Source organism: Dipodomys ordii, unplaced genomic scaffold (assembly GCF_000151885.1).
Source record: "Dipodomys ordii isolate 6190 unplaced genomic scaffold, Dord_2.0 Scaffold18, whole genome shotgun sequence".
NCBI lineage: Eukaryota > Metazoa > Chordata > Mammalia > Rodentia > Heteromyidae > Dipodomys > Dipodomys ordii.
In genome coordinates, this window is record NW_012267234.1 from 3,009,372 (window position 1) to 3,031,704 (window position 22,333).

The window sequence follows — 22,333 nt, forward strand, 5'->3', positions numbered from 1 at the left end:
TTTTTTTCTTTTTCTTTTTAATGTAGACATAATGACTCAATTACTAAACAGAAGATCTTTGTAGTATTCATGATGATAAAGCTAAAATTATACTCTACTAGATTTTTGCTTTTTGTTGGTCCTGGGGCTTAAACTCTGGGGCTGGGCTCTGTCCCTCAGCTCTTCAGCTCAAGGCTAGAGCTCTACCACTTGAGCCACAGAGCTACATCTTGTTTTCTGGTGTTTTATTGGAGATAAGAGTCTCACAGGGGCGGGGGGGGGGAGGGGGAGGAAGAGTCTCACGGACTTTGCTGCCTGGCCTGGCTTTGAACCAAGATCCTCAGATCTTAGCCTCCTGAGTTGCAAGGATTATAGGTTTGAGCCATCAGTGCCCGGCTCTACTAGATTTATTTGTAGTTTCCTCCTATTAATTTTTTGGGTGGGTCTGGTTGTGGGGCACTGTTCCTCAGCTCTTCAGCTCAAGGAGCACTCTACCACTTGAGCCATAGTGCCACTTCTGGCTTTTTGCTTTTTGCTTATTTGTTGCTGAGGAATTGAACCCAGGGCCTCAGGCATGCAAGCCACCTTCCCAGCCCCCCTCCTATTAATTTGTAAGAGCTCTTCCCTCAGGACAAAAGTAGCTCATGCAGGTGGTTATTTAATGGACTTTCAAATAAGGAGCATTGTCAGATACTCAAGAAGAGACCTTGACTTGAACCTAGAAAGGTAATACTCAGCTCAGTACTTGCAATGATGAACCATCTAAAACAAGTGACTCGAAGTCCACTCTAAGTCACAAGGCTATTTGTGATGCATAAAATTCTAGCTAAATTCTATTAAGGATATAAAATGTAGTATGGAGTTCTGAACGATCTTCTAGACAAAACTGATCACAGAAGTCGTACATTACTGTCATACTTGGTTCTGAATGGGGTGCTGTCATGTGTAATACAAGAATTTCTGAGCTCTCCATCATTTTTACCCAGTCCTCTACCCATCTAGCTAGACTAACATTTTCTTTAGACAGTATCTTGTTTATCCTAAGTTGACTCTTTTCAGTACTAAGTGTTTGCTATCCTTGCAGGACTTGTCCTACATTAGGAGGTCTTTTCTATCCCCCTACCTTGTCTCTGCATCAACTTTTCTGTCCTGAGTATATTGAAGCATTTTCTTGCAAATCTACCATTTTCAAGTTACATTCCAATTTGCCAGAGAGAAAATTCTATGATGACAAGAAGACAAATTTCTAAGTGTTGCAAGCAACTAATTTTCTAGTGTCTGGACAAGTCCTGACTCTTAGTTAATGCCCAGTGAAATGTACTGATGAAGAGCTACTATTCTATCAGGAATGTGAACTGTAAGACACATATTTTGCTTCCTAATTTTGTAAATACTAATACACATTCCTATAAGGAAAGAGTATGTTTTCAATCCATCATCTTAACTTAGAGTCAAATAATATATAAAAATCACATCAGGCCTTGGTTGAATTAATGTCTAAAGACTTACATCACCTCTGTCTTTTGGCTTGAGGCAACTTACCTGTAAATATTCAATTTTGTTTTTAAATAGAAAAAAAAACTAAGATTCATAAATAATTCTTTTGACGCTTATGTAACAGAATAACTATTTTTAAAGAGTCCAATCAAAAGGGTTTTAAATTGACTTTGTGTAGTAGATTATAGCCTCAAATTTCCTATGACAGGAAAAAGATATCTAGATAATCTTCTACTTCAGAATTATAAGAATGTGGTAGAATGAGAGAGGTACACTTTCCAATCCTGTTTTCAAAGTGTGCCTGTATCTCTTCTAGAACAGATAGATCCTGAACAAGTAATAATTGCCCATAAAATATGAAGGGCCTCACCCTTCTTTTAAATTCTGATTTTGTTTATAGGTGTCAAATTACGTAGAAAAGATTAATTTCAATAGATACTCTATATTTATAGATTATATCTTTCTTTTTTCTTTCTTTTTCTCCTTCCTTCCTTCTTTCCTTTCTTTCCTTCCTGCCTTCCTGCCTGCCTTCCTTCCTGCCTTCCCTCCTCTCTCTCTCTCTCTCTTTCTGTCTCTCTCCTTTTGTTCTAGTACTAAGTTTTGAGCTCAGAGCCTCAAAAGCTTGCTTGGTTTTCTTGCTCAAGGCTGAATTGTTGCTATTGGGCCATATCTCCAGGTTTTGCTAGTTGATTGGAGAAAAGAGTCTCCTGGAGATGTCTCCCCAGGCTAGGTTCAAACCAAGATTCTGAGATTTTAGCTTCCTGAATAGCTAAAATTATAGTCATGAACCACCAACACCTGGCAATGACATGGTTTCTCATTCTATAAGATGTTTTAAACACCTCTTTACCTAGGCCCTCACAATTCAAGCAGTTTATATTGACAAGGTGTGTTAATGGCTTGCTCTTGATTATTACTAAAGGACTCCAGCAACAGCATCTCCCAGGAAACTCCATCTGAGTTAGCCTGAAATCCATACCTTCTGCGTCACACACACACTCCAATGCATCTGTCCTTCTCTGAAACTATTACAAAGCAGACATTCATTGTGGAAAATATTGAGATGAGTATCAATTTAGTCCTAATTAGCAGTTGTGGATCTTGAGTGTTCATGACAGGGTGATAATCTGAGCATGGATAGTCCACTTGTGCAGTGAGTCAGCCATTGGTGCAGATTACAAGAGACGATGACAGGTGTATATATGTCAAACCTTTGTAAATGAGTACCAAAGTTGTGGATGGAATAAATGAATTTGGTCAAAAAAAATTCAGTATAAATATTAGGTGTTGAGTATTAAGGCTGGCCTAGGAATGACATAAGGAATAAACATGAATTCTGGCTGACAATAGTTCAAATAATTCAGAAAAGAATGAGCAGTGGCATAGGTATGCTTCAAGCAGTTAGCTGTATGTCCAAAAGCCATGCTAAATAGTCAAAAATTGACCATGTAACCAAATAACCTCTACCTGACCATGCCCAAACACATCCACATCCATTAGAGATGTGTAGACACACACACACACACACACACACACACACACACACACTTCTTTATAAAACAAGTCAATTTTGTGATTTGTAAAAAAAGTCATAAGTCAACTTCTTTATTTTGATATTAGATAGGAAAGATAAAGAAACAATGCATTTTTTGAAGAATGGCTGAAAAAAAAATCATTCAAACCTTGGAAAGAGTCGAAATTCTGAGATTAAGCCTCCAGACTTACATAGACCCCAAAAACATTCCTGTCAATATCTCATGGGAAGCCAAAATGTCAAGTGTTTGAAACATCAGTGCCATCAACCTCAGTCAGAACTTGCGTGATGATTTCTGCACTAGCAATGAGATTTTATTTAAATCCTTAAAGATTGTTTTTATTTTTTTTCCAGATACTGTGATAGGAAAATGTCTAGCATATAACTCTGTCTGACTACATTATCCCGGCAATTTTCCAGTCCACACAACAGCATATCCTTGAACCTGACCTATCATATTTTGATCAAATTCCCTGCCAAATCAATCCACAACTTAGGTAAAAGATATTTACTGGTATGTGTGTTCACACACACACACACACTCACACACACACACATACACACACACATACACACACAAACTCAGAGTCATTGTCATTGTCAACATCATCATCCTCAAAGGACCACACATATTCTCAAAATATATAAACCATAGGGGAAAATTTCACATGATAAAATTAAGAAACATCTAACGCTAAAGTGGGGAATATTATAAAAACAAAAGTGTACCACTGCTAAAGCTGGATATTTTGATGAGTAAACAATGTCTAGGTTCTTAAAAATAATTGGTTTTATTATTAGAATTGTAGCTTTCTTGTGTGCAGAGAGGTCAGATTTTGGTAGATGGAAACAATACTAATCCTTCAGATATGTGTGAATAGTATAGGAGAAATTGCCCACTGTTTTATGGCCAGGTAACACATTCACCTTTTGTAATAATTAAATAAAAGCTACAGTGCTATTCTTTTCATTAGGGGTAAAAAAAAAAAAGTCTGACTCTTGTCAGGTAAGCTGCTTGGCAAATAGTAAGTTTAATTCCTAACACCCACATGAGGCACAAGAATAGTTGGATTAACAACTCCAGTGTCATGCTGTCAGCTGCTGTTTATTTAAATTAAAATGTCACCATCCAGAAATAAATTAGGAAGTTGAAAAATGATAAATTTCTTAAACATACAGTACTTTGGCACCTTGTTAAAATAAATCTATTACATTTGTGGTTTGTAGAACTTTACATAGGCTATTTCCATTTTGACATTCAGAAGATAGCAGGTTCTTATATTTTATTTTTCTTCTTACTTGTTTAACCCTTGCTCCCTTCTTATTTACCTCCCTCCCTTTCTCCCTATTCTTTATTTCCCTCCCTTCCTAACTTCCTCTCTCTCCTTCCATCCTTTCTCCACCCTTATTTCCCTTTTCTCTTATTTTCCCCTTTCATCCGTCCCCCTTTTTTCTTCCCTCTGATCCTTCCCTCTCTCCCTTCTTTCCTCCCTCCCTTCCTCTCTCCAGCCCTGCCTACTTATTTTCCCCTCCCCTTTCTTCTCTTCTTCCTTCTCTTGCTTCTTCCCTTTCGTCTCTTCTTTCCTTTTACCTTTCCTATTTTTCTCCTTATTTTTGACTTCCATCTGTCTTGCCTTCTGCCTTTCTTTTTGCTCTCTTCACTATTCCTATCTATACCATATGTGGTAGAATGGGAAAAAAAGACACACCACTGCACAATCTTAGGTACTTTACATGCATGTCTAAACTAGCTGTCCATCTCATGTTTATCTAAACATATAAATACATCTACATTTGTCCAAATCCCATCACTCACTTCCTACAATTGCCTATAACCTACTAGTCTTCTTAGAATACACTATTGTATGTTATTTGTATGTTTATAATGTAAAAGGAAAATCAATTCCCTTTTGAGCTTACTTACTGTCTGTTACCGGGAAGTTACAGTTAATGGCCCAGCACCCTAAGAAAATCCCAGTTATTGTCTAAAACCTTTTATACTTTAAGACAGTGTTTTTGGCTCTGAGTTCATGGTAGAGCAGGTTGTTCTGGTTTTAGGAGCCAATTCAGTCATAAGTAGGAAGAGAATTAACATCTGCAGAAAAGTAGTCCCTTTCTGCTCCCATTTGGGTGTGTTTCTCTCCTGGGATACCGCAGATCACAAACGATGCAAATGCACGGGGTAAGGCAGGTTAAAGAAATATGAGACAGTTGTATACAAACATATTCAGCATTAACAACATGGAGATATTTACTTGGCCGGGTTTTCCATTTTCACATAAAAATGCCTCATATTCGGATGCGAATTCAGGGGCGTTGTCATTGACATCCAGCACTTTAATAGCAACAGGCACGCGTGATATCTGACTGTGGTTCCCTATGGGAAGGAAAAAAATAACATCAGCATTGAGGGTATTCCATTGTAACGAGCAACTCAACTTTTCCCTCACTGGGTCAAGTTCTGCTACACTAACATGGTGATTATGGCATCTGACCCGTCCATATGGAAAAAAAAAAATAGTAAATACTTGGCTACTTAAAAAGTTATATGAGTTTTTATTCCAAATAACATTTTTAGAACTTAGATTATAAAAGAACACATCTGAACAAACAGAGGAAACAAGCTTTATTCCATGGATATAAATATAATATTTAAAAGAAATATAAATTGTATGCTAAATGATTTATTTCTGTATATTTTGTGTAGAGCACAACTTATTTTGAGATATTATTACTTTTTCAAGGTAATAATATCTATCTACATATCTGTCTATCTATCTACAAGGATCAAAAACTCAATAGAAGGGAAGAATCAGCTAGTAATCATAAAAAGAACATAGCTACAGATGGGTAAAATAAATTTTGTTGTTCAATAAAAATTAACCATGGGATATGTTTCTATGAGATTAAGATTATTTTTTTAAATTGTGAAAATTCCTTACATAGGGGTTACAATTATATGAGCAAGGTAATGAGTGCATTTCTTATCAAGCATTTTGTTGCCTCCTCCTTTGTTTCCCCTTCACATCTCCACCCCCACCCCAACCCCGCTCCAAAGTTGTAAATTGGCTTTTTGACATAATGTCTTGTACATCTCATTGTTGCAATGAGTCCACCTGTATTCTTATTTAAGTGATTTGTTTTTTAACTTCCCCTCCACAAATTATACCAACATCAAATACAGTGAAAACAGGGGTTATACCGTGGGGGAGGGACATACATAGAAACAAAGAAATCATCTTATAAATATGTTAGAAACAATCGCAAGAAAGAAAAAACATTTGAGTCCTTATCTTGGGGTCGATTTTGCCTAACATTAACTTATCTGACCATTTCTGCTTGTCTCAGACATATACTAGCAAAGGACATAGGTAGTAAGATTGTTTTAATTACTTAAGTTATTTATATTTAATTATTTAAGCTATCTTAATATAATTTTCATAAAGATTTTTGAGGTAAACAAAAACAATCTTCTAATCTTTTCAAGCCTATTTTCAGAGAACAGAATTCAATATGTAGTTCTTAATTCTAAAAATTCTTAAGTTTAAAATAGTTACACACATAAACAGATGGACACACACACACACACACACACACACACACACAGATTCAGTAAGTCCATTAATTCATTGCTGGCTTGGGCCGTGTTATTATTTTTCACTTCTCATCAATGCAATAGAATTTGACTCTGACTTTAGCATGTAATAATCTTTTGATCTGTTGTAAATTATACAGAATGCATTGGAGATGGCCAATTATTTATTTGTGTTTCTGTGGCACTGAATATTTATAAGCAAGCCAAGAGGGAAATATGTTTGGATTTGAATATGAACAAACAGACTTGAATCTGATATATTAAATTTCTCTTTTTGACAATTGATTAAGTCCTGATCGCTAAAACTTTCAAATTTTGGTAAATATAAAAGTAATGTCTGCAGCACACACACTAATCCTAGCCATGCTCAGATTTACACTTGGTTAACTCCATTGGCTGTACCTCAAGATTTGAATTTGTCAGTTAAGTACCGTGACTACCCTGACTGTAGATAAGTGAATTCCATTTGATGGAATTCCTATCATATTAGTAATGGAACATAAATTCTCTTCCCAAATGCCAAATGATATGATGGTCTCAATGTCTCATATGTTGCATTGCTTCTTTTGCTGTGTGTGGCTAATGAATTCATTCATTCTTTATTCAGAGAGGAAGCATGTACCTCCCTTGTTTTGATAGAAAGGAAAGTCTAAAAAAGAAAGTATTACACATGTCTCTAAGACAAAAGACTGACATTTTAAGCTTTATCTATTCAACAAAATTGCGCAAAGGTCACATTTTGAGTGCAGAAAGATTATATTCTTAAGGAGTTGTCTCTCTTTCCCTGATCATGAGCTTAAGAGTAGCATCTCGAAAGTGAAAAGGAGAATCGTTTGCAATAAAATGAAAATCGGGAGCCTGGTATTTACCCTTTCCTAACTACCTGATCCTGATCAAGTTATTTAATTGCATTTTATCCTTAAGTAACCTGAAATTAAGGAATTTAACATGCTATAAAAGGAACATAAATATTGTATGATAAAACATACACGGGTTCCCATAGTATGAGGCACACATCCATGAGCATTCTAACCATGGTATTTGGTGGTTATCTATTTCAACAGCATCATGCAGAGTCAACTGTCTATTCGTGGAAGAATATTTTGCATAATCATGAATCATTCAATTTCTTTCCACTTTTTTTCTCTTTCAAATATGATCCACATTCATAGCAAAATATGGATGAAGTCATATATATTCATGTAACTAATCACAACAACCACAGAAATGTTTATAGGTTTGTTTTGAATATTTATCTCAAGGTTGACCTACATTTGAGATCTGAATCAAAATATTAGGCTGAATATAGCCAATGCATTGTACCACTATTTAATATGTTCAGAATTGTATTTATGATATACAACCCACCTGAGAAGCTGTACAAATTAAGTTCAATAACTTTGCTTATTATGATTTTCCTTACTAAAGTCCTTTAAGTTGATTAATTTTCTTGTATAGTACTTGTAATTTATCAACTATTAGTGATTCCTTCTACAATATTCATTCTTTCCCAAATTGTATGTAGTATAAATAATTACAAGTCCTTGCTAGTAGATATTCTTGCATATAATATAGTCATTCAGTTATTAAGTAACTAATGTTCAGCTCAGATTGACCTACAAGTTCAGATCTTCCCCCACAGTATAACCCCTGTTTTCACTGTATTTGATTCAGGTGTTCTTCATCTTGTGTATACTTGTTTGTAATTTGGGAAGGGGAAGAGGTATAGCAGAATGCTGAAATGGGGATGCAGGTTGACCCATTGTAATGATGAGATATACAGGACTCTATGCTGAAAACGAACTTTACAACTTGGAGGTGGGAGGGAGGAGTGGGAGAGGTGCAGGGGGAAGTGATGGTGGGGGAAAATCAAAGGAGGAGGTAAGAGTGCTCGATAGGACATGTACTCATTACCTTACTCATGTAACTGTAACCCCTCTGCACAGTATCTTTACAATAAAAATATTAAAAAAAATAGAAAGACAATAATATATGTATCATCCTACCAATGGAAAGTGCAAACAAATGTTGTCCTGCCCTTTGAATAAATAGCATTCAATGTCTTTTGTAGTAAAAGGAAATGTTAATCTATTGAGTCAGTGTTAATGAGTGTCTGATTAAACCAAGTCTATTAATATGGCATCCATTATCTTCCCTCCCTACCGGGCACATTCCTGTCTGTCTGTCTGTGTGTGCATGCGCGTGCATTCACACACATGCACACACACCTTCATGCACAGATTTTTTTCTGCTTCAAGAAAATAATAATTCTGCTATTTTCTTATTCTCTTACAATTGGAAAAATATATCCTAGGCCTGGATCAGCAGCAGGTGGTAAAATCTAAGCATAAGAAACAAATTCTACATTTGTTTTGGTGGTTATATTACAATATTTAACCAATGTGTCTTTTCATGTATGTTGTATTTCTGATACAATATTAGTTATCTATCTAGGGCCCAGAATAACATATCACCAACCTTTGCTGTTAGGAGCTAGGAAACATTGGAAAGCTATCACTTAAAAAATGATAGGTCATGATTGGCAGAGAATATTTTTCCATTGATTACATTTCATTCGCCACACCTCTACAAGCAACTAAGTGCTTAATATATAATGAACATAGGTATTTTGCAAATTGCTTTTTTAAAAATAATTTGCTGTGCAAAAATGAGCACCAAATTTTAAATGTATCTTTCATAGCTGTTAAGAATCTCATGTCATGCGTTTTATATCTTTTTATATTTAGCAATTGTTTTATTATATTCATTATTTTATGCCTTTTACAGAGGTGAATTGAACATATTATATTTCTCTGGCTTCCTTCATCCTGTTTTGTAATGCTGAGAAAGAACCCAGGACCACTTGGTAGATGAGCACAATCCACCACTGAAATACATCCTCATGCTCATTTCATTTCCATTTTGTATTTTGTAGTATATTTCCTTAAAATTAAAAGCAAACCTAAAATGTTAATAGAGTATGTCCACGTTGTTATATATTTGTAGCCTCCATTGACATGTAAAAGATACTAGTAGTTATACCTAACTACAAATAATTTAATAATGTCCCTTAGTAATTACTGAATTTTTGCTACCATTCAAGATTACCCACAAGGCTTATCTCTTACACTGTTTTTTTTTTCTTCTCCTAGAAAGTTGGAGAACATTTGACTTGAGGACCGTACTTGATCTACAGACAAGTGTATTTCTAGTCAGCTTCCCTCTTCAATGTGTCTGCACTGATAATTTTGTATGGGCCATGAATGATGATTTAATATCTAAATAGCCTATTGCAGAGAGAAGGTTCCTTACTCTTTGGTCATTCCCGAAATGAATGATTTCTATGGTAGATATATTACATTGTTATAGAATAGTCTCTCCTAGAGTATATGGAGTGTTTTTGTCTATAAGTGTTTTGTCCTTTTAACCGTGAATATACATGCAATTGTTTATGGAATAGGTAAGTAGGTAAACAATGAATGAATACATGAGAAAACTATTTCATCAAAATTCTCAGGAGAGGGTTATAGGTTAGACTGCTTGAGTAACTCAAATGGTATTTTGAAGAAGGAATTGAATGGATATACAAGTAAATTAATTTCAATTGTTTCTCTTTTCTATCACAGGAATATGTTTTAGATAACATCATTCTAGTTCATGTAGAAGAGCTGCATTTGGAATCCTTTCAGCTTACAAATGAGAGCATAAGGTTCTGAGATCAACTTCCAGTAACTTCATGGAGAAGAAAATGCATTGTGCTTTGTTTTGCTTTGGTTCCATAATTATGTGCTTGTTTATCTTTAGTATGTTAATATCCCAGAAATTCACTTTATTTATACACTATATATATATATATATATATATATTTCTTGAACAAGAAGAAACAATAAAGGAAAATAAAATGCATTAACAGAAAACTGTTGTCCCCTATTACGAAAACAATCCCTAGATATGTTACCTTTATTTGTATTGTATAAACACATATGATCGTAATGAAAACTTGTAATTTTCAGCATGAGTGTCATATTTAAATAACGGAAGATTCACTTTTATCTAAGTTCATGAATTGATAACAGTTCAAATTTTAAAGATATTATAGAGTAATAAAACTAATTAGACAAGCTTCTAAGAAAATTATTCATGTCCTTTGTGACTGGCCCCAAAATGTTTGCCTTTCATCTGGTACACAAACATTAAATATAAAGATATTATAATTAGAATCTTGATTAGCATTCATTAAAGATTAATTTTCTAAACACATGAGATGTGACAAAACGGTCTGGAAGGAAAAGACCATACAACTGGCCACAAAAATCAGGCTGTTTACACATGTGATGGAGAAATGATGGAACTGGCACCTTGCATAAACTCCTTTTCCTATTTTCCCCACGTGAGTAGTGGTGACTTCCTGTCACCTACCTGTCACACAGCCTCATGAGTTGCCCATTAATTTTGCCCTTTTATAATCAAAGGTAATGGAATACTGCCAAGAGTAAGTTACTTGGGAATTTTCTTCTAACTGGTTCCATGAGCTGCTGTTTTTGCAGGCATTCAATGAAAAAACAACCTTTTCAGACTATAAGAAAAAGACTTGACAAATTTAGATATATTTTGGAGTCTGTTGATTAACCAATAATTCTTGAGCCTTCTACAATTTCAAAGGTGGAAAGTATAAGCAGTAAATTACAGTCAATGGGGGAATGCAGAATATGGGGATGTATCATTGAATAGGAATGTGAGACCCAATGGAAGTTAACAAAAATAAGAAGATGCAAACTGGGTACAAGATAGAAATGATAGGCACTTAGGATGTTTAAAATAAGACACACTGGAATTAAAAAAAAAGATCTTGGAAAATAATTTTAAAGTAGATATGTTTAAACTCTTTGGTGACTGATACAACTTGCTGAGGTACATTTTTCCCACATATGCAGTGATCATCTCAAAAGCAGTAATGATTTATTACCAACACCAACATTGTCATTTACCTCAATTACAAGTTAGAATGTGAATAACTACTGAATCCTCTAAGCATAGAAATGCTCCTGGTATTTTTATAATAGGCACTTTTCTATACACTATTACTACTACTACTACTACTACTACCACTGCTATTACTATGCATAACCTCTCTAATACTAGAACAGATAGCTTAATGCAAAGTTCCAACATAGTCTTCATTCTAAGGAAAACCTATTAAGAACTTTATTTGAATTAGGGAAAGGAAGGGGAACCACAATGATGAGACAAGGTATGAGGGGGAACCAATGCAACAGCGATATACATAAGACAATATGTTGGAAATGATCTGTACAATTTGGGGGTTAGAAGGAAGGAAAGTTGGAGAAAAATGAGGGAAGGGTAACAAATTTGACATGCAATGTACTTATTACCTTACTTATGGAACTGTTACCCCTCTGTACATCACCTTGACAATTAAAATATAAAATAAAAATTAAAAAAAAAGAATTCTCTGCCCTCTAGTGTACATAGAGGGATTATGTGACCATGAGTATTATAAAAAAATTTTGTCCTAGAACTGTGAGAAATCTAGCAAACCATTGTGTATCAAAAGGAATAAAGCTGATTTATTCCATGTATCTAAGCCAAATTGAAAGAATAGTTTTACAATCAATCAGGACTTTAAGCAAATGATAGTTATAGGATCTTATGTGCAAAATCCTGATCACAGCCTTCCTATTAACCAATATTAATTCTTTCATACCAGGGGAGAAAATGTTTGTGCTCATCAAGAAAGCTAAGGACTTAGACATTTTTAATTGATTTAAACACTCTGGAGAAAATATTATTTTAATGATGAGTGGGACTGCTATTGTCAGATGTTGTATATCTAAGTTGAAGTTACACCATGATTTTTTCTATGTATCTAAAAGGACCTCTCACATTCAGCTTTCAGTTCACAAAAACTGAGATTTGAGAAGCCAGGAAGCTATATTTTTAATATAGTTTTAATTTTTATATAGTTTTAATTATCATTGTAAAAGTTTGGTCTTATGGGGTAAAGACTCAAAGCCATTACATTAAGAATATTGGAATAATACCTTCTTGGAAACTTCATATTTCTTAAATAAAAACTTCAAGAAGTCATATTCTAAAGTAAAATGAAATACAACTAAAAGCATGGAAATTTAATTTCCATTTCCTTTTATCCTTTCAACACATATTCTGTAAACATCATCTACTTTTAATCATTTACCAGTATGAGATTGATTGTTTTTCCATGGTCCATACTATGGATGAAAATTTGTGCTTTCATTAATTTGGCTTCATATGTTTGGTTTGTGGTTGCATATAAGTTTTGTATTTGTTTGTTGGACCATCATGGTTTATTTGGCTTTCCTTCCTATAACTTTTGATTAAAATGTTACACCAAAGTATTAATTTTCCTCTTCCAGAGTTCCAGCTACATGCATACATTTAACTTGCACATCTCTCTTTTTTCTGTAGTACATCATGTAAATGAATACAATTGTGCAAGAAATTTCTTTTTTCCCTGTGATACATCAATACCTTTCAGTTTTCCATGATGAGATTTCTGCTTACATTCTTCTATTATATCAAAAAATTCCCTATGCTTTCCTCCATTGTTTTAAGTAGAACCAATTCAAGGATACTGAGTATATTAAATTTCCTTTACTATGAACTTCGTTTTATATTTCTTAAATAGTAAAGTTTGAATTAGAGAGACTGATGTGTTGCAGAGAAAAGGTGGAGAATTTCTAATGTTCAGTTTTGATGTTCTTAATACAACTTTACAATAATAGTACACTTAAAACAGTCAAACACAAGCTTATATATGTATATATGACTATATATGGAAATCTATACATAAATATACATACATGTACATACATATATGAACATGATTTCAGGGTACAGTAAAGGGTTGAAAAACTATCTACATGATTATATACCATAGTAAAGAGGTATGAAGTCCACTGGACAAGTGTGATCACATTTTCTCAAAATCAGGAAGTGGCAAAACAGAAATAAGTATCTAGGCATTTTGACAACAAGTTACATATACTGTGCACTATTTTATAAATTTCTCATTACTTTTGCACTTTATATTTTCATGAAAATTTCAGTATCATTTGACAAGTCATTCATTTTAGTATCATGTATACACACACATACACATACACACACACAGAGCTGTGGAAATTCTGATAGATGCTGCTTAGAATCCATACAGAAACTTAAATGGCATTGTTATCTTTAGGATTTGAGTCTTGCAAATCATCAAGCTTTGAATAAGCCTTCATCTATCTTAATATTCTTTCATATATTTGATCTGTAATGTCTTCTAGTTTTCTGTTTTCCTGTCTTACATTTTTGTCCCTATGTAAATGAAGATTTTTACTCTTATGAGTAGTATATTTTATTTTCCAAATATTTATAGAAAATGAAAAATAAAAAATTTTTATTAAAAGTCATACAAACTATTATTTATAACTATAGATGCTTTTTTGTTTTGTATATATTTATTCAAGTCTTTCTCTAGTGAAATCTTTATTTCTCCTTTTCTAATATTTATGCATTTATTAATTTCTTAGTTCTTGTTATATTGCTATGGCTTCAATTTAACTAATAGTAGTCAAAATAAGCAACTTGAACTCACTTGTATCAGAGAGAAAAATTTCAATCTTTCACCATAATGTTTGATATTCACTATGTTTTATTTATTTTTGTAACTGTTCTCTATATCATTTCTAGTGTATTTCTAGTGTTTCAAGTCTTATCTTGAATGAGAAATGAGTAAATGGCTTCTTGTGAATCTATTAAGATTGATTATATATGCTTTACTTTTCTCAATATAGTCATTGGCAGTATTAGGTTTTCAAATGTTGTAATTTATACTGGCATTCTCCGAATGCTATATAATTTTTATATATCGGTGATTATGATTTGTGAATATGTGAGCTAGAATTATTTGTATGAACAGGCTGATAATTTCTTTTTTAACTCTGTGTGTGTGTGTGTGTGTGTGTGTGTAGTGATGTGTCTTCTGGTAAAGATGTGTGAACTCATCTAATACTCTAATTTGGCTTTTTTGTTGAAGGTTGGTGATATAACACTTGAACCATACCTCTGCTTCCAACTTTTGCCTGGTTAATTAGTATAATAGTATCACAGGCTTCTCTGCCTAGGTTGGCTTCAAACCACAATCCTCAGGTCTAAGTCTTCTGAGTAGCTAGGATTACAGGCATGAGACACTAGTGTCTGGCACAACACTTTTTTTTTCCAGTTTCAATATCAGGATTACTCTGGTTTCATGCCACCAGTTAGAAAATGCTTCCTCTACCCATGCTTTCCCTTATCTTCAATAACTAGTATATGCCTGAGACAGCAGAAATGGTCAGATAAGTTGATATTAGGTGAGATGAACCCCAAGATAGGGACACAAGTGTTTTTTTTCTTTCTTGCTATTGTTTCTAACATATTTATAAGATGATTTCTTTGTTGCTTTGTATGTCCCTCCCCCATGCTTTCACTGTATTTGATGCTGGTATAATTTGTGGAGGGGAAGGGAAAAAACACATTGTTTAAATAGGGATACAGGTGAACCCATTGCAACAATGAGATGTACAAGTCGTTATGTCGAAAAACGAACTTTACAACTTTTGCTGGGGTGGGGGGGTGAGACAGGTGGGGGTGAGTGGGAGATGGGAAGGGATGGGAAGAGGAAACAAAGGAGGAGGCAACAATGCCTGATAAGAAATGTACTCATTATCTTGCCCAAGTAATTGTAATCCCTCTATACTGTATTTTCACAATTAAAAAAAGAGAAAATGCTTCCTCTTAATTTACCACTGATAGTTCAGGTGACTGAGTCATCAAGATGGTCAAGATTTATGCATGAAGACTTAGTAGTTGTAGATTTAATTTATTCAATATAGAAAGTTACATAAGCATGAAATCATTTCATTTATTATGGCAATTTGTAAAGAGTATTTTTACTTATTAATTTATTTTTATTATCTTAAGTAGTTCAATTCAACCCCTCAGTTTGTGAACACGATGCATCTTTGGTCAATAACACCATGTTCATCATTCTCCGTCATCTCTCCCAAATCCACACAATCCTTCAATTTATCTGCTTCCATTTTCACCTATGTATATCGAATACTATGAGACCTAGTAATCTAGACATAACATACATTTGAAAAGTTATTGCACAAGCAATTCTAGTAGGATAATTATTTCAATTATTAGGATTTTAGTATCTACAGACGAAGTCACTATAGCCTTTTCTTTTTAAAATCTTTTTTATTGTAAAAATAGTATACAGAGGGAGTACAGTTACATGAGCAAGGTAATGAGTACATTTCCTACCGAGCATTGTTAGCCTCTTCTTAATTTCTAATATTGGTAATGAACATAACATTTTTGCAAGATTGTATTCATGTTACTCATCCTTGTGAATAAAAACTTATTGCCTTTGTTGGATTTCAGTGCTGTATATTTGATTTCCATTTCATTATTTTCTGTTATATTTATTTTCAGCTTTCTACCACTTTTACATGATAATTTTCTGTTTGCTTTCAGCCCAGTTGAAAGTAGATGCTTAGATAATTGATTTCCACCAGTTCTTCCCTTCTGACATACAGTTAAAGCTCATTTCCTGGAGGCAATGTGTCAACTGCAATCCACACATACTGTCAGGTCCTAAGTTTGCTATCTTTCATTTTATAAATGTTACCTTTGTGTTTTTATTGTGTTTTCATGGGTTACTTAGAAGTACAAGGCTTAATTTCCAATATTTGCGATTAATTTATTTTTATAATTCATTTTACTAATTCATTGATGTATTAAATCCACATACTCTGCATATTAGGATATGATTAATAGCCTATTGAAGAAGGTATTTTGAATAAGTGATTCTTGATTTCAGTAATAATAGTTTTGTGTTTTATCTGTATGTATTTTAGATACGATGTTCAACTGTTAGCTAGTATATTTTTACGTCTTTCAGTGGAGTTCAGTGCTATTAATTTATTGCACCTTCTTTTCTGTCAATTTTCTTTTACTGTATATTTGAACATATACTATCAGGGACATATAAGACATTAGGATTTTTGTATCATACTGAACTTAATCATTTATTTTTATGAAATTGTGACCTTTATTTATTTTGAATATTTATCTTTCCCCTTAGCTTACAGTTAAACCACATTCTCTTGATTTGGGTTTGCATTCATATCTTTTATCTATCATTTTAATATTATATGAGGATTTTTATATATACCTTTATTTCTTATTTCTGATAAAAATATAAACTAGTGCTTTTTAAATCTGTATATAGACTTTTTACTCTTAATACAATTAACTATACATATTCAATATAGATATGTATTTGAATTTCTTATTTTGCTGTTTATCCAAATTTCTTCAATTACTTATTTTCCCCCTTTTTATCTTCATTTGGACTAATTATTCTTTATCTTTTTGGCATATACTTTCTAGTAATATTTCAAATGTTCTATGTGCGATGAAAAACGTTTACAATATATTTATTATTTATTGACAAGTTGTTATACCATTGTTTCTTCTGTGTCATTGTTATTATGTTTTAATTATACATCTAATTTACATCTAACTCAAGAGAGCCTGGAGGGAATAAAGCATGCTAAATTTAGGAGTATTTCAATTTGTTTTCTTTCTCTCTTATCCTTTCTTAAACTCTAGCTGCTCTCAAATAATGATTTTTCTCCTCTGATAGTATGGTTGTTCACAGTGGGAGAGTTTGTCTGATATAAGCGACTATTTTGGACATAAAGAAAGCAGTTTTCCTCTCCATATTTTGTGTAATAATTTCATTATTTTCTCCCTCATTTAAAAAACAGATCATCCTTACTTATGAAATAATGAACAGAACATCACTATACAATTACTCTAACCCACTGTGAGTTAAAAAGACACAATAGTCAGTGCCTAACTGAGTTTGTGTGTAGTAGCATATACTCTAACTACAATGCTGGATCTGTATCTTCAGATTGCATTTCCTTACTGTCTGCTTTGGCTGCTGTGAATTCTACACTTACTGTGACAGGGGGCCAAAATATACACACCATATTGAGTTAAACAAACAAATACATAATTCAAGACAAATGATTAGTAGAGCTGGCTGAAATAATTACAGTGTAATCCACTCGTTCAGTGTCAAGTACATGACAGTAAAATGGATATTGTTGATTTACTCTCAGATGCTAATATCAAAGGACTTGCATATATGTGAATGCAAACATAGATACAAAGTCACATCTTTGCATCATTACTTCTTACTAATGCATCTGTTTATGCATACTTAAAAATACCTAAATAGGGAATATTGTGAATTCCTATGATATTTGACCTAGCACATCAGATAAAATATAAAAATATATTATAATTAGAAAACACTTAAAAACATATAATTAGAAAACACTTAAAACATATTTTTAGAGACAATGCAAAGGAGCCAATAGATAGTGATACTTTCCTTCCAGAAAATGATTGTAAATGTTTTATTTCATTTCATTTTTTGTTGGAATGTTAGCTAGTGTGATAGTGTGTTAGTTATTTAATCAATCTTACCTAATATTTAGGTGCTAGATGTACAAAATTCACTTCTAAAATATTTGTCTTATGAAAGGACAGTTAGTAAGCTAACGTGTACCTAATAACTCTTCCTTTCAAGTTTATAGTACATAGCAAAGAGTTGCTGACAGCACCAAAAAACAAACTTATTTACAGAAATAAGAGACAGTGAATGAACAGAGTCCACTTTTAGATTATTATTAACAAAATGATGCCAGGTAGTGGGAAAAAAATTAAAAGACTACTAGCAGTTTATTTTTTCTTGAATTTCTCGAGAATGAGAGAAATCTATACATGGTCCAAATGTCTTAATTTCTGGAAAATCAGGTCAAAGAAAAAAATAAAAAGTGATTTTCTCCCTTACCACAGCAGCACATAAAGGAAAGAAAAAAAGGTAAAAGATGCAAGAGATATGCATTCCGAGCAGAAATGCTAAGCTGTTGTTGGATTGGCAATATTTGCTGTTGTAAATCATCCATTGTTGGTGTTCTACTTGATATAACCTAGAATGACTGGGGGAAGACCTTTGGACAAAGTTATTTGGGTAAAAAAATGTATAATTTATACCCTATAAGTTGGCATAGTTTTTAGAATATTAGTTAATTTGATATAGACTTTTGTCTATCAGACACTGGAGCCATTAGACAAAGGACTACTTTGACTTTTTTCCCCTCTGTGTTATAGAAAATAGGTTGTACAGAAACTATATGTTTGTCGTCCCAGCTCTGTGTATAGCTAATGTTTTACTCAACACAGAATAATCGGGAACTGATTCTTGGAAGGAAAAAGTCTACCCCACAATTAAGTAAGTCAGGGCATTTCAGAATGTCATTTTCATCATTATCATCGCTTGTGCTGGATATTATGGGTTGTTCACTGAATGATTACTTTTACAAATCATGCTTTCAAATTCATAATAATTTTAGGGAGAAAGTGACATGATTACTCTTTCAGAAAGATGATAAAAATTTAAAAGCGTCTTTTCCAAACTTCCTTCAATAAAGTTGACTTCTCACACACCTACCAGTTACCAAAATGCTTGTAGAAGCACTTGAGAGACCAAATAACCCAAACAAACAAATAAAACTAGCATATATTGTTATAGTTGTACTTAACAGAGGAAAATGACCTTGGCGTAGGTGAGACTGACAAACAAAAGTAAAACTAGGTAAGATAAAAGAGAAATACTTTGGGATGGTTTACTATTATAAAGAAGGGCCATTTCCTTCTTTAATTTATTTTCCTTTAGGCTTACAAACGATATCACTTTCAATGGGAAGGGATGGGAAGGGGAAACAAAGGAGGAAGCAATAATGCTTGATAAGAAATGTACTCATTATCTTGCCCATGTAATTGTAACTCCTCTGTACAATATTTTCATAATAAAAAATTTAAAAAAGAGTATTAAATTTCCATCTCTATTTTTTATTCTTCCAACTATCAATACACTCCTTTCTCTTCTTCACTCATGTGTCCAAGAGCATCCTTCCTCCTATAGAAAGAAAATAAGACCACTGCCTTTACTTAGAGATTGCTAGGAAATTGTCCATACCCAGCAGAGATGCTGGCAATTAAGATTGACCACACAGAGCACTGGATCCAAAAGGGTTGAATTTGCCCTTAAGTACTTATGCCAATTGGTGATTTTTGAGGAAGGCATGGAGTGAGTGTTGGGAGAATATTATTTTCTTTCTAATTTTCTTCATGGAAAGAACAACATCTTATTCACATCAAAGCTTGTGATATTTAGTGATAACTAAACAGTAAATTTATTTCTTTTGAAGCCTGTATAAGATAAATATCTAGGCAGTTTTCTCAAGTTTTCTCTGAGTATTAGTTGGTGGGAAATAATAATTTATGAATGACTCCAGAGTTTTGAGCAGGCTCAATATGATAAGGATCTTTGTAGAAGTAGCTCACACCTGAAACCTGAACTTATTAGGAGGTTGAGACTTAGAGGTCTGAGTCTCAAAGCTAGCCTGGTATAGAAAAGTGGACAAGCTTCCATTTCTTCCCAACAAAGAGCCAGTAAAAATTAATAATAATAATAATAAGGCTGATGGGTTGTCTCTAGTGGTAGACTGCTAGCAGGACAAACCATGAGGCCCTGAGTTCAAATCTGTCATACCAAATTACCATATAAAAATCTATAGGGGGGGCTGGGAAGGTGGCTCAGTGGTAGAGCGCTTGCCTTGTATGCATGAGGCCCTGGCTTCGATTCCTCAGCACCACATAAGCAGAAAAAGCCTCAAGTGGTGCTGTGGTTCAAGTGGTAGAGCGCTAGCCTTGAGCTGAAGAGCTGAGGGACAGCGCCCAGGCCCAGAGTTCAGGTCCCAAGACAAAAAATAAATAAAAATTCCGTAGTGGAACATTCTTATTCACATAACAGTCTTCCTTAATCTATATCTTGAATCTGTGAGAATTAGGAAGTACTCATTAAGCTTTAGAGCATTGTACAGATTTTGGTGAGCCTTTGATTTTGTTAGGACAGAATGTCTTTTGCCTTGCCCACTGGCAGTAGAAACAGACCTCTCTGATGGCTTGTAGGTGCTATGATTTTGTTGGTACAATTAGTGTTTACAGTGCTGTGACAGCACACTTGGGAGAAACCAGCTTTGAGGGGAATGTCTTTTAGCTCGATGTTTCAGAGGTTATATACTGTCTATTGTCACGTGGCTCCCATGCTTCTGAAACTGTCTGAGGTGAAGAACATCAGGGAAGCGAGCATGTGCTCAAGCCAAGTGATACAGCCCCTGGTGGGCAGGAGGAATAGGGGAAGTACAAGGGCAAGCCCTCAATCCAATAAGCCCTCCTCCTTGTTTCTAGTATGTTTGTTAGAATGGCCATTATCAAGAAAACAAACAATAACAGAAGCTGTCAGGGATATGGCAAAAAAGGTAATGCTACTACACTGTTGGTGGGAATTCACACTGGTTCAACCACTCTGGAAAGCAGTATGGAAGTTCCTCAAAAGACTAAACATAGACAGAGCTTCCCTATGATCCAGCAATCCCACTCCTGGGCATTTACCCAAATGACTACAAAAGTGGCCACACTAAAGCTATCAGCACAACTATGTTCATTGCTGTATTATTTACCACAGCAGTTAGCCCAAATGCCCCTCAGTAGATGAATGAATCAATGTGGTATATATACACAATGGAATTCTGTGCTTCCATCAGAGAGAATGACATTGTCCCATTCAATGGAAAGATTTGGAAAAAGTCATATTAAGTGAAATTAGCCAGACCCAAAAAAACATTGGGTTCATGGTTTCCCTCATTTGTAATAACTAGACTATATCTAGGATAGTTCAATAGCTATGTACATAGCTCAATTACGATGTACATATAAAATGATGACCATATAAAATGAAAATGATGCTGATCAAAATGAACTCCAAGATATGGAAACAGAGGTGTGTGTGTGTGTGTGTGTGTGTGTGTGTGTGTGTGTGTACCGTTTGCAGTTATTTCTTTTCCTTTCATATTTTCCCCTATGGTTTATCCTCTGTTGTCACTGTTTTGTTTTGTTTTGTTTTTTAATCTCAGTACCCTTAGCCATGTATATAAGTTTATCTAGTTTGGGGAAGTGAAGGGGAATCACAGAAATGGTGAGACAAAGGACAAAGGGTGAACCAATGCAACAGTGATACAAGGCACTGTGATGGAAATGAACTTTACAACTTAGGAGGGAGGAAAAGTGGGAGAAATGAAGAGGGTTTAACAGTGTTTGACAAGAAGTGTGCTCATTACCTTACTTATATAACTGTACCCCCTCTGAAATCACCTTTACAATAAAATTTTAAAAAAGTAAAGAAACAAAATTTTGTATCTAAATCATTATTAGAGTCAAAATCATTATGTAGAATCCATCAGGAGGAACTTTATTTTTTTTACTTTATTGTTTTTTTTTTGCTTGCTGTTTAATGCAGCATCCAAAACAGTACATGGTAGATATAGATCAAAAAGTCAAGACCCTAATTCCCATTGGGCATTATTGAAAGAGTTGAATGAAATCATATATTGAAATACCAAAAGTAAATCATTTTCTTTCTACCATGTTAGTTTTAGTGGAACTTCGAAGATTCCTCCTCCTCCTCCTCCTCCTCCTCCTCCTCCCCCTCC

General features: G+C 34.0%; 1 protein-coding gene across 2 annotated transcripts in view; it reads right to left on the reverse strand.

The window, feature by feature from the left end:
- Cdh8 (cadherin 8, type 2) overlaps positions 1 to 22,333 on the reverse strand; it is a 354,170-nt gene that overhangs the window by 60,824 nt on the left and 271,013 nt on the right. For both annotated transcript variants that reach the window (XM_013012785.1, XM_013012784.1), the window contains one exon: positions 5,266 to 5,387. In XM_013012785.1, coding sequence (XP_012868239.1) covers positions 5,266 to 5,387 — 122 coding nt within the window. The remainder of the gene's footprint in view (positions 1 to 5,265; positions 5,388 to 22,333) is intronic.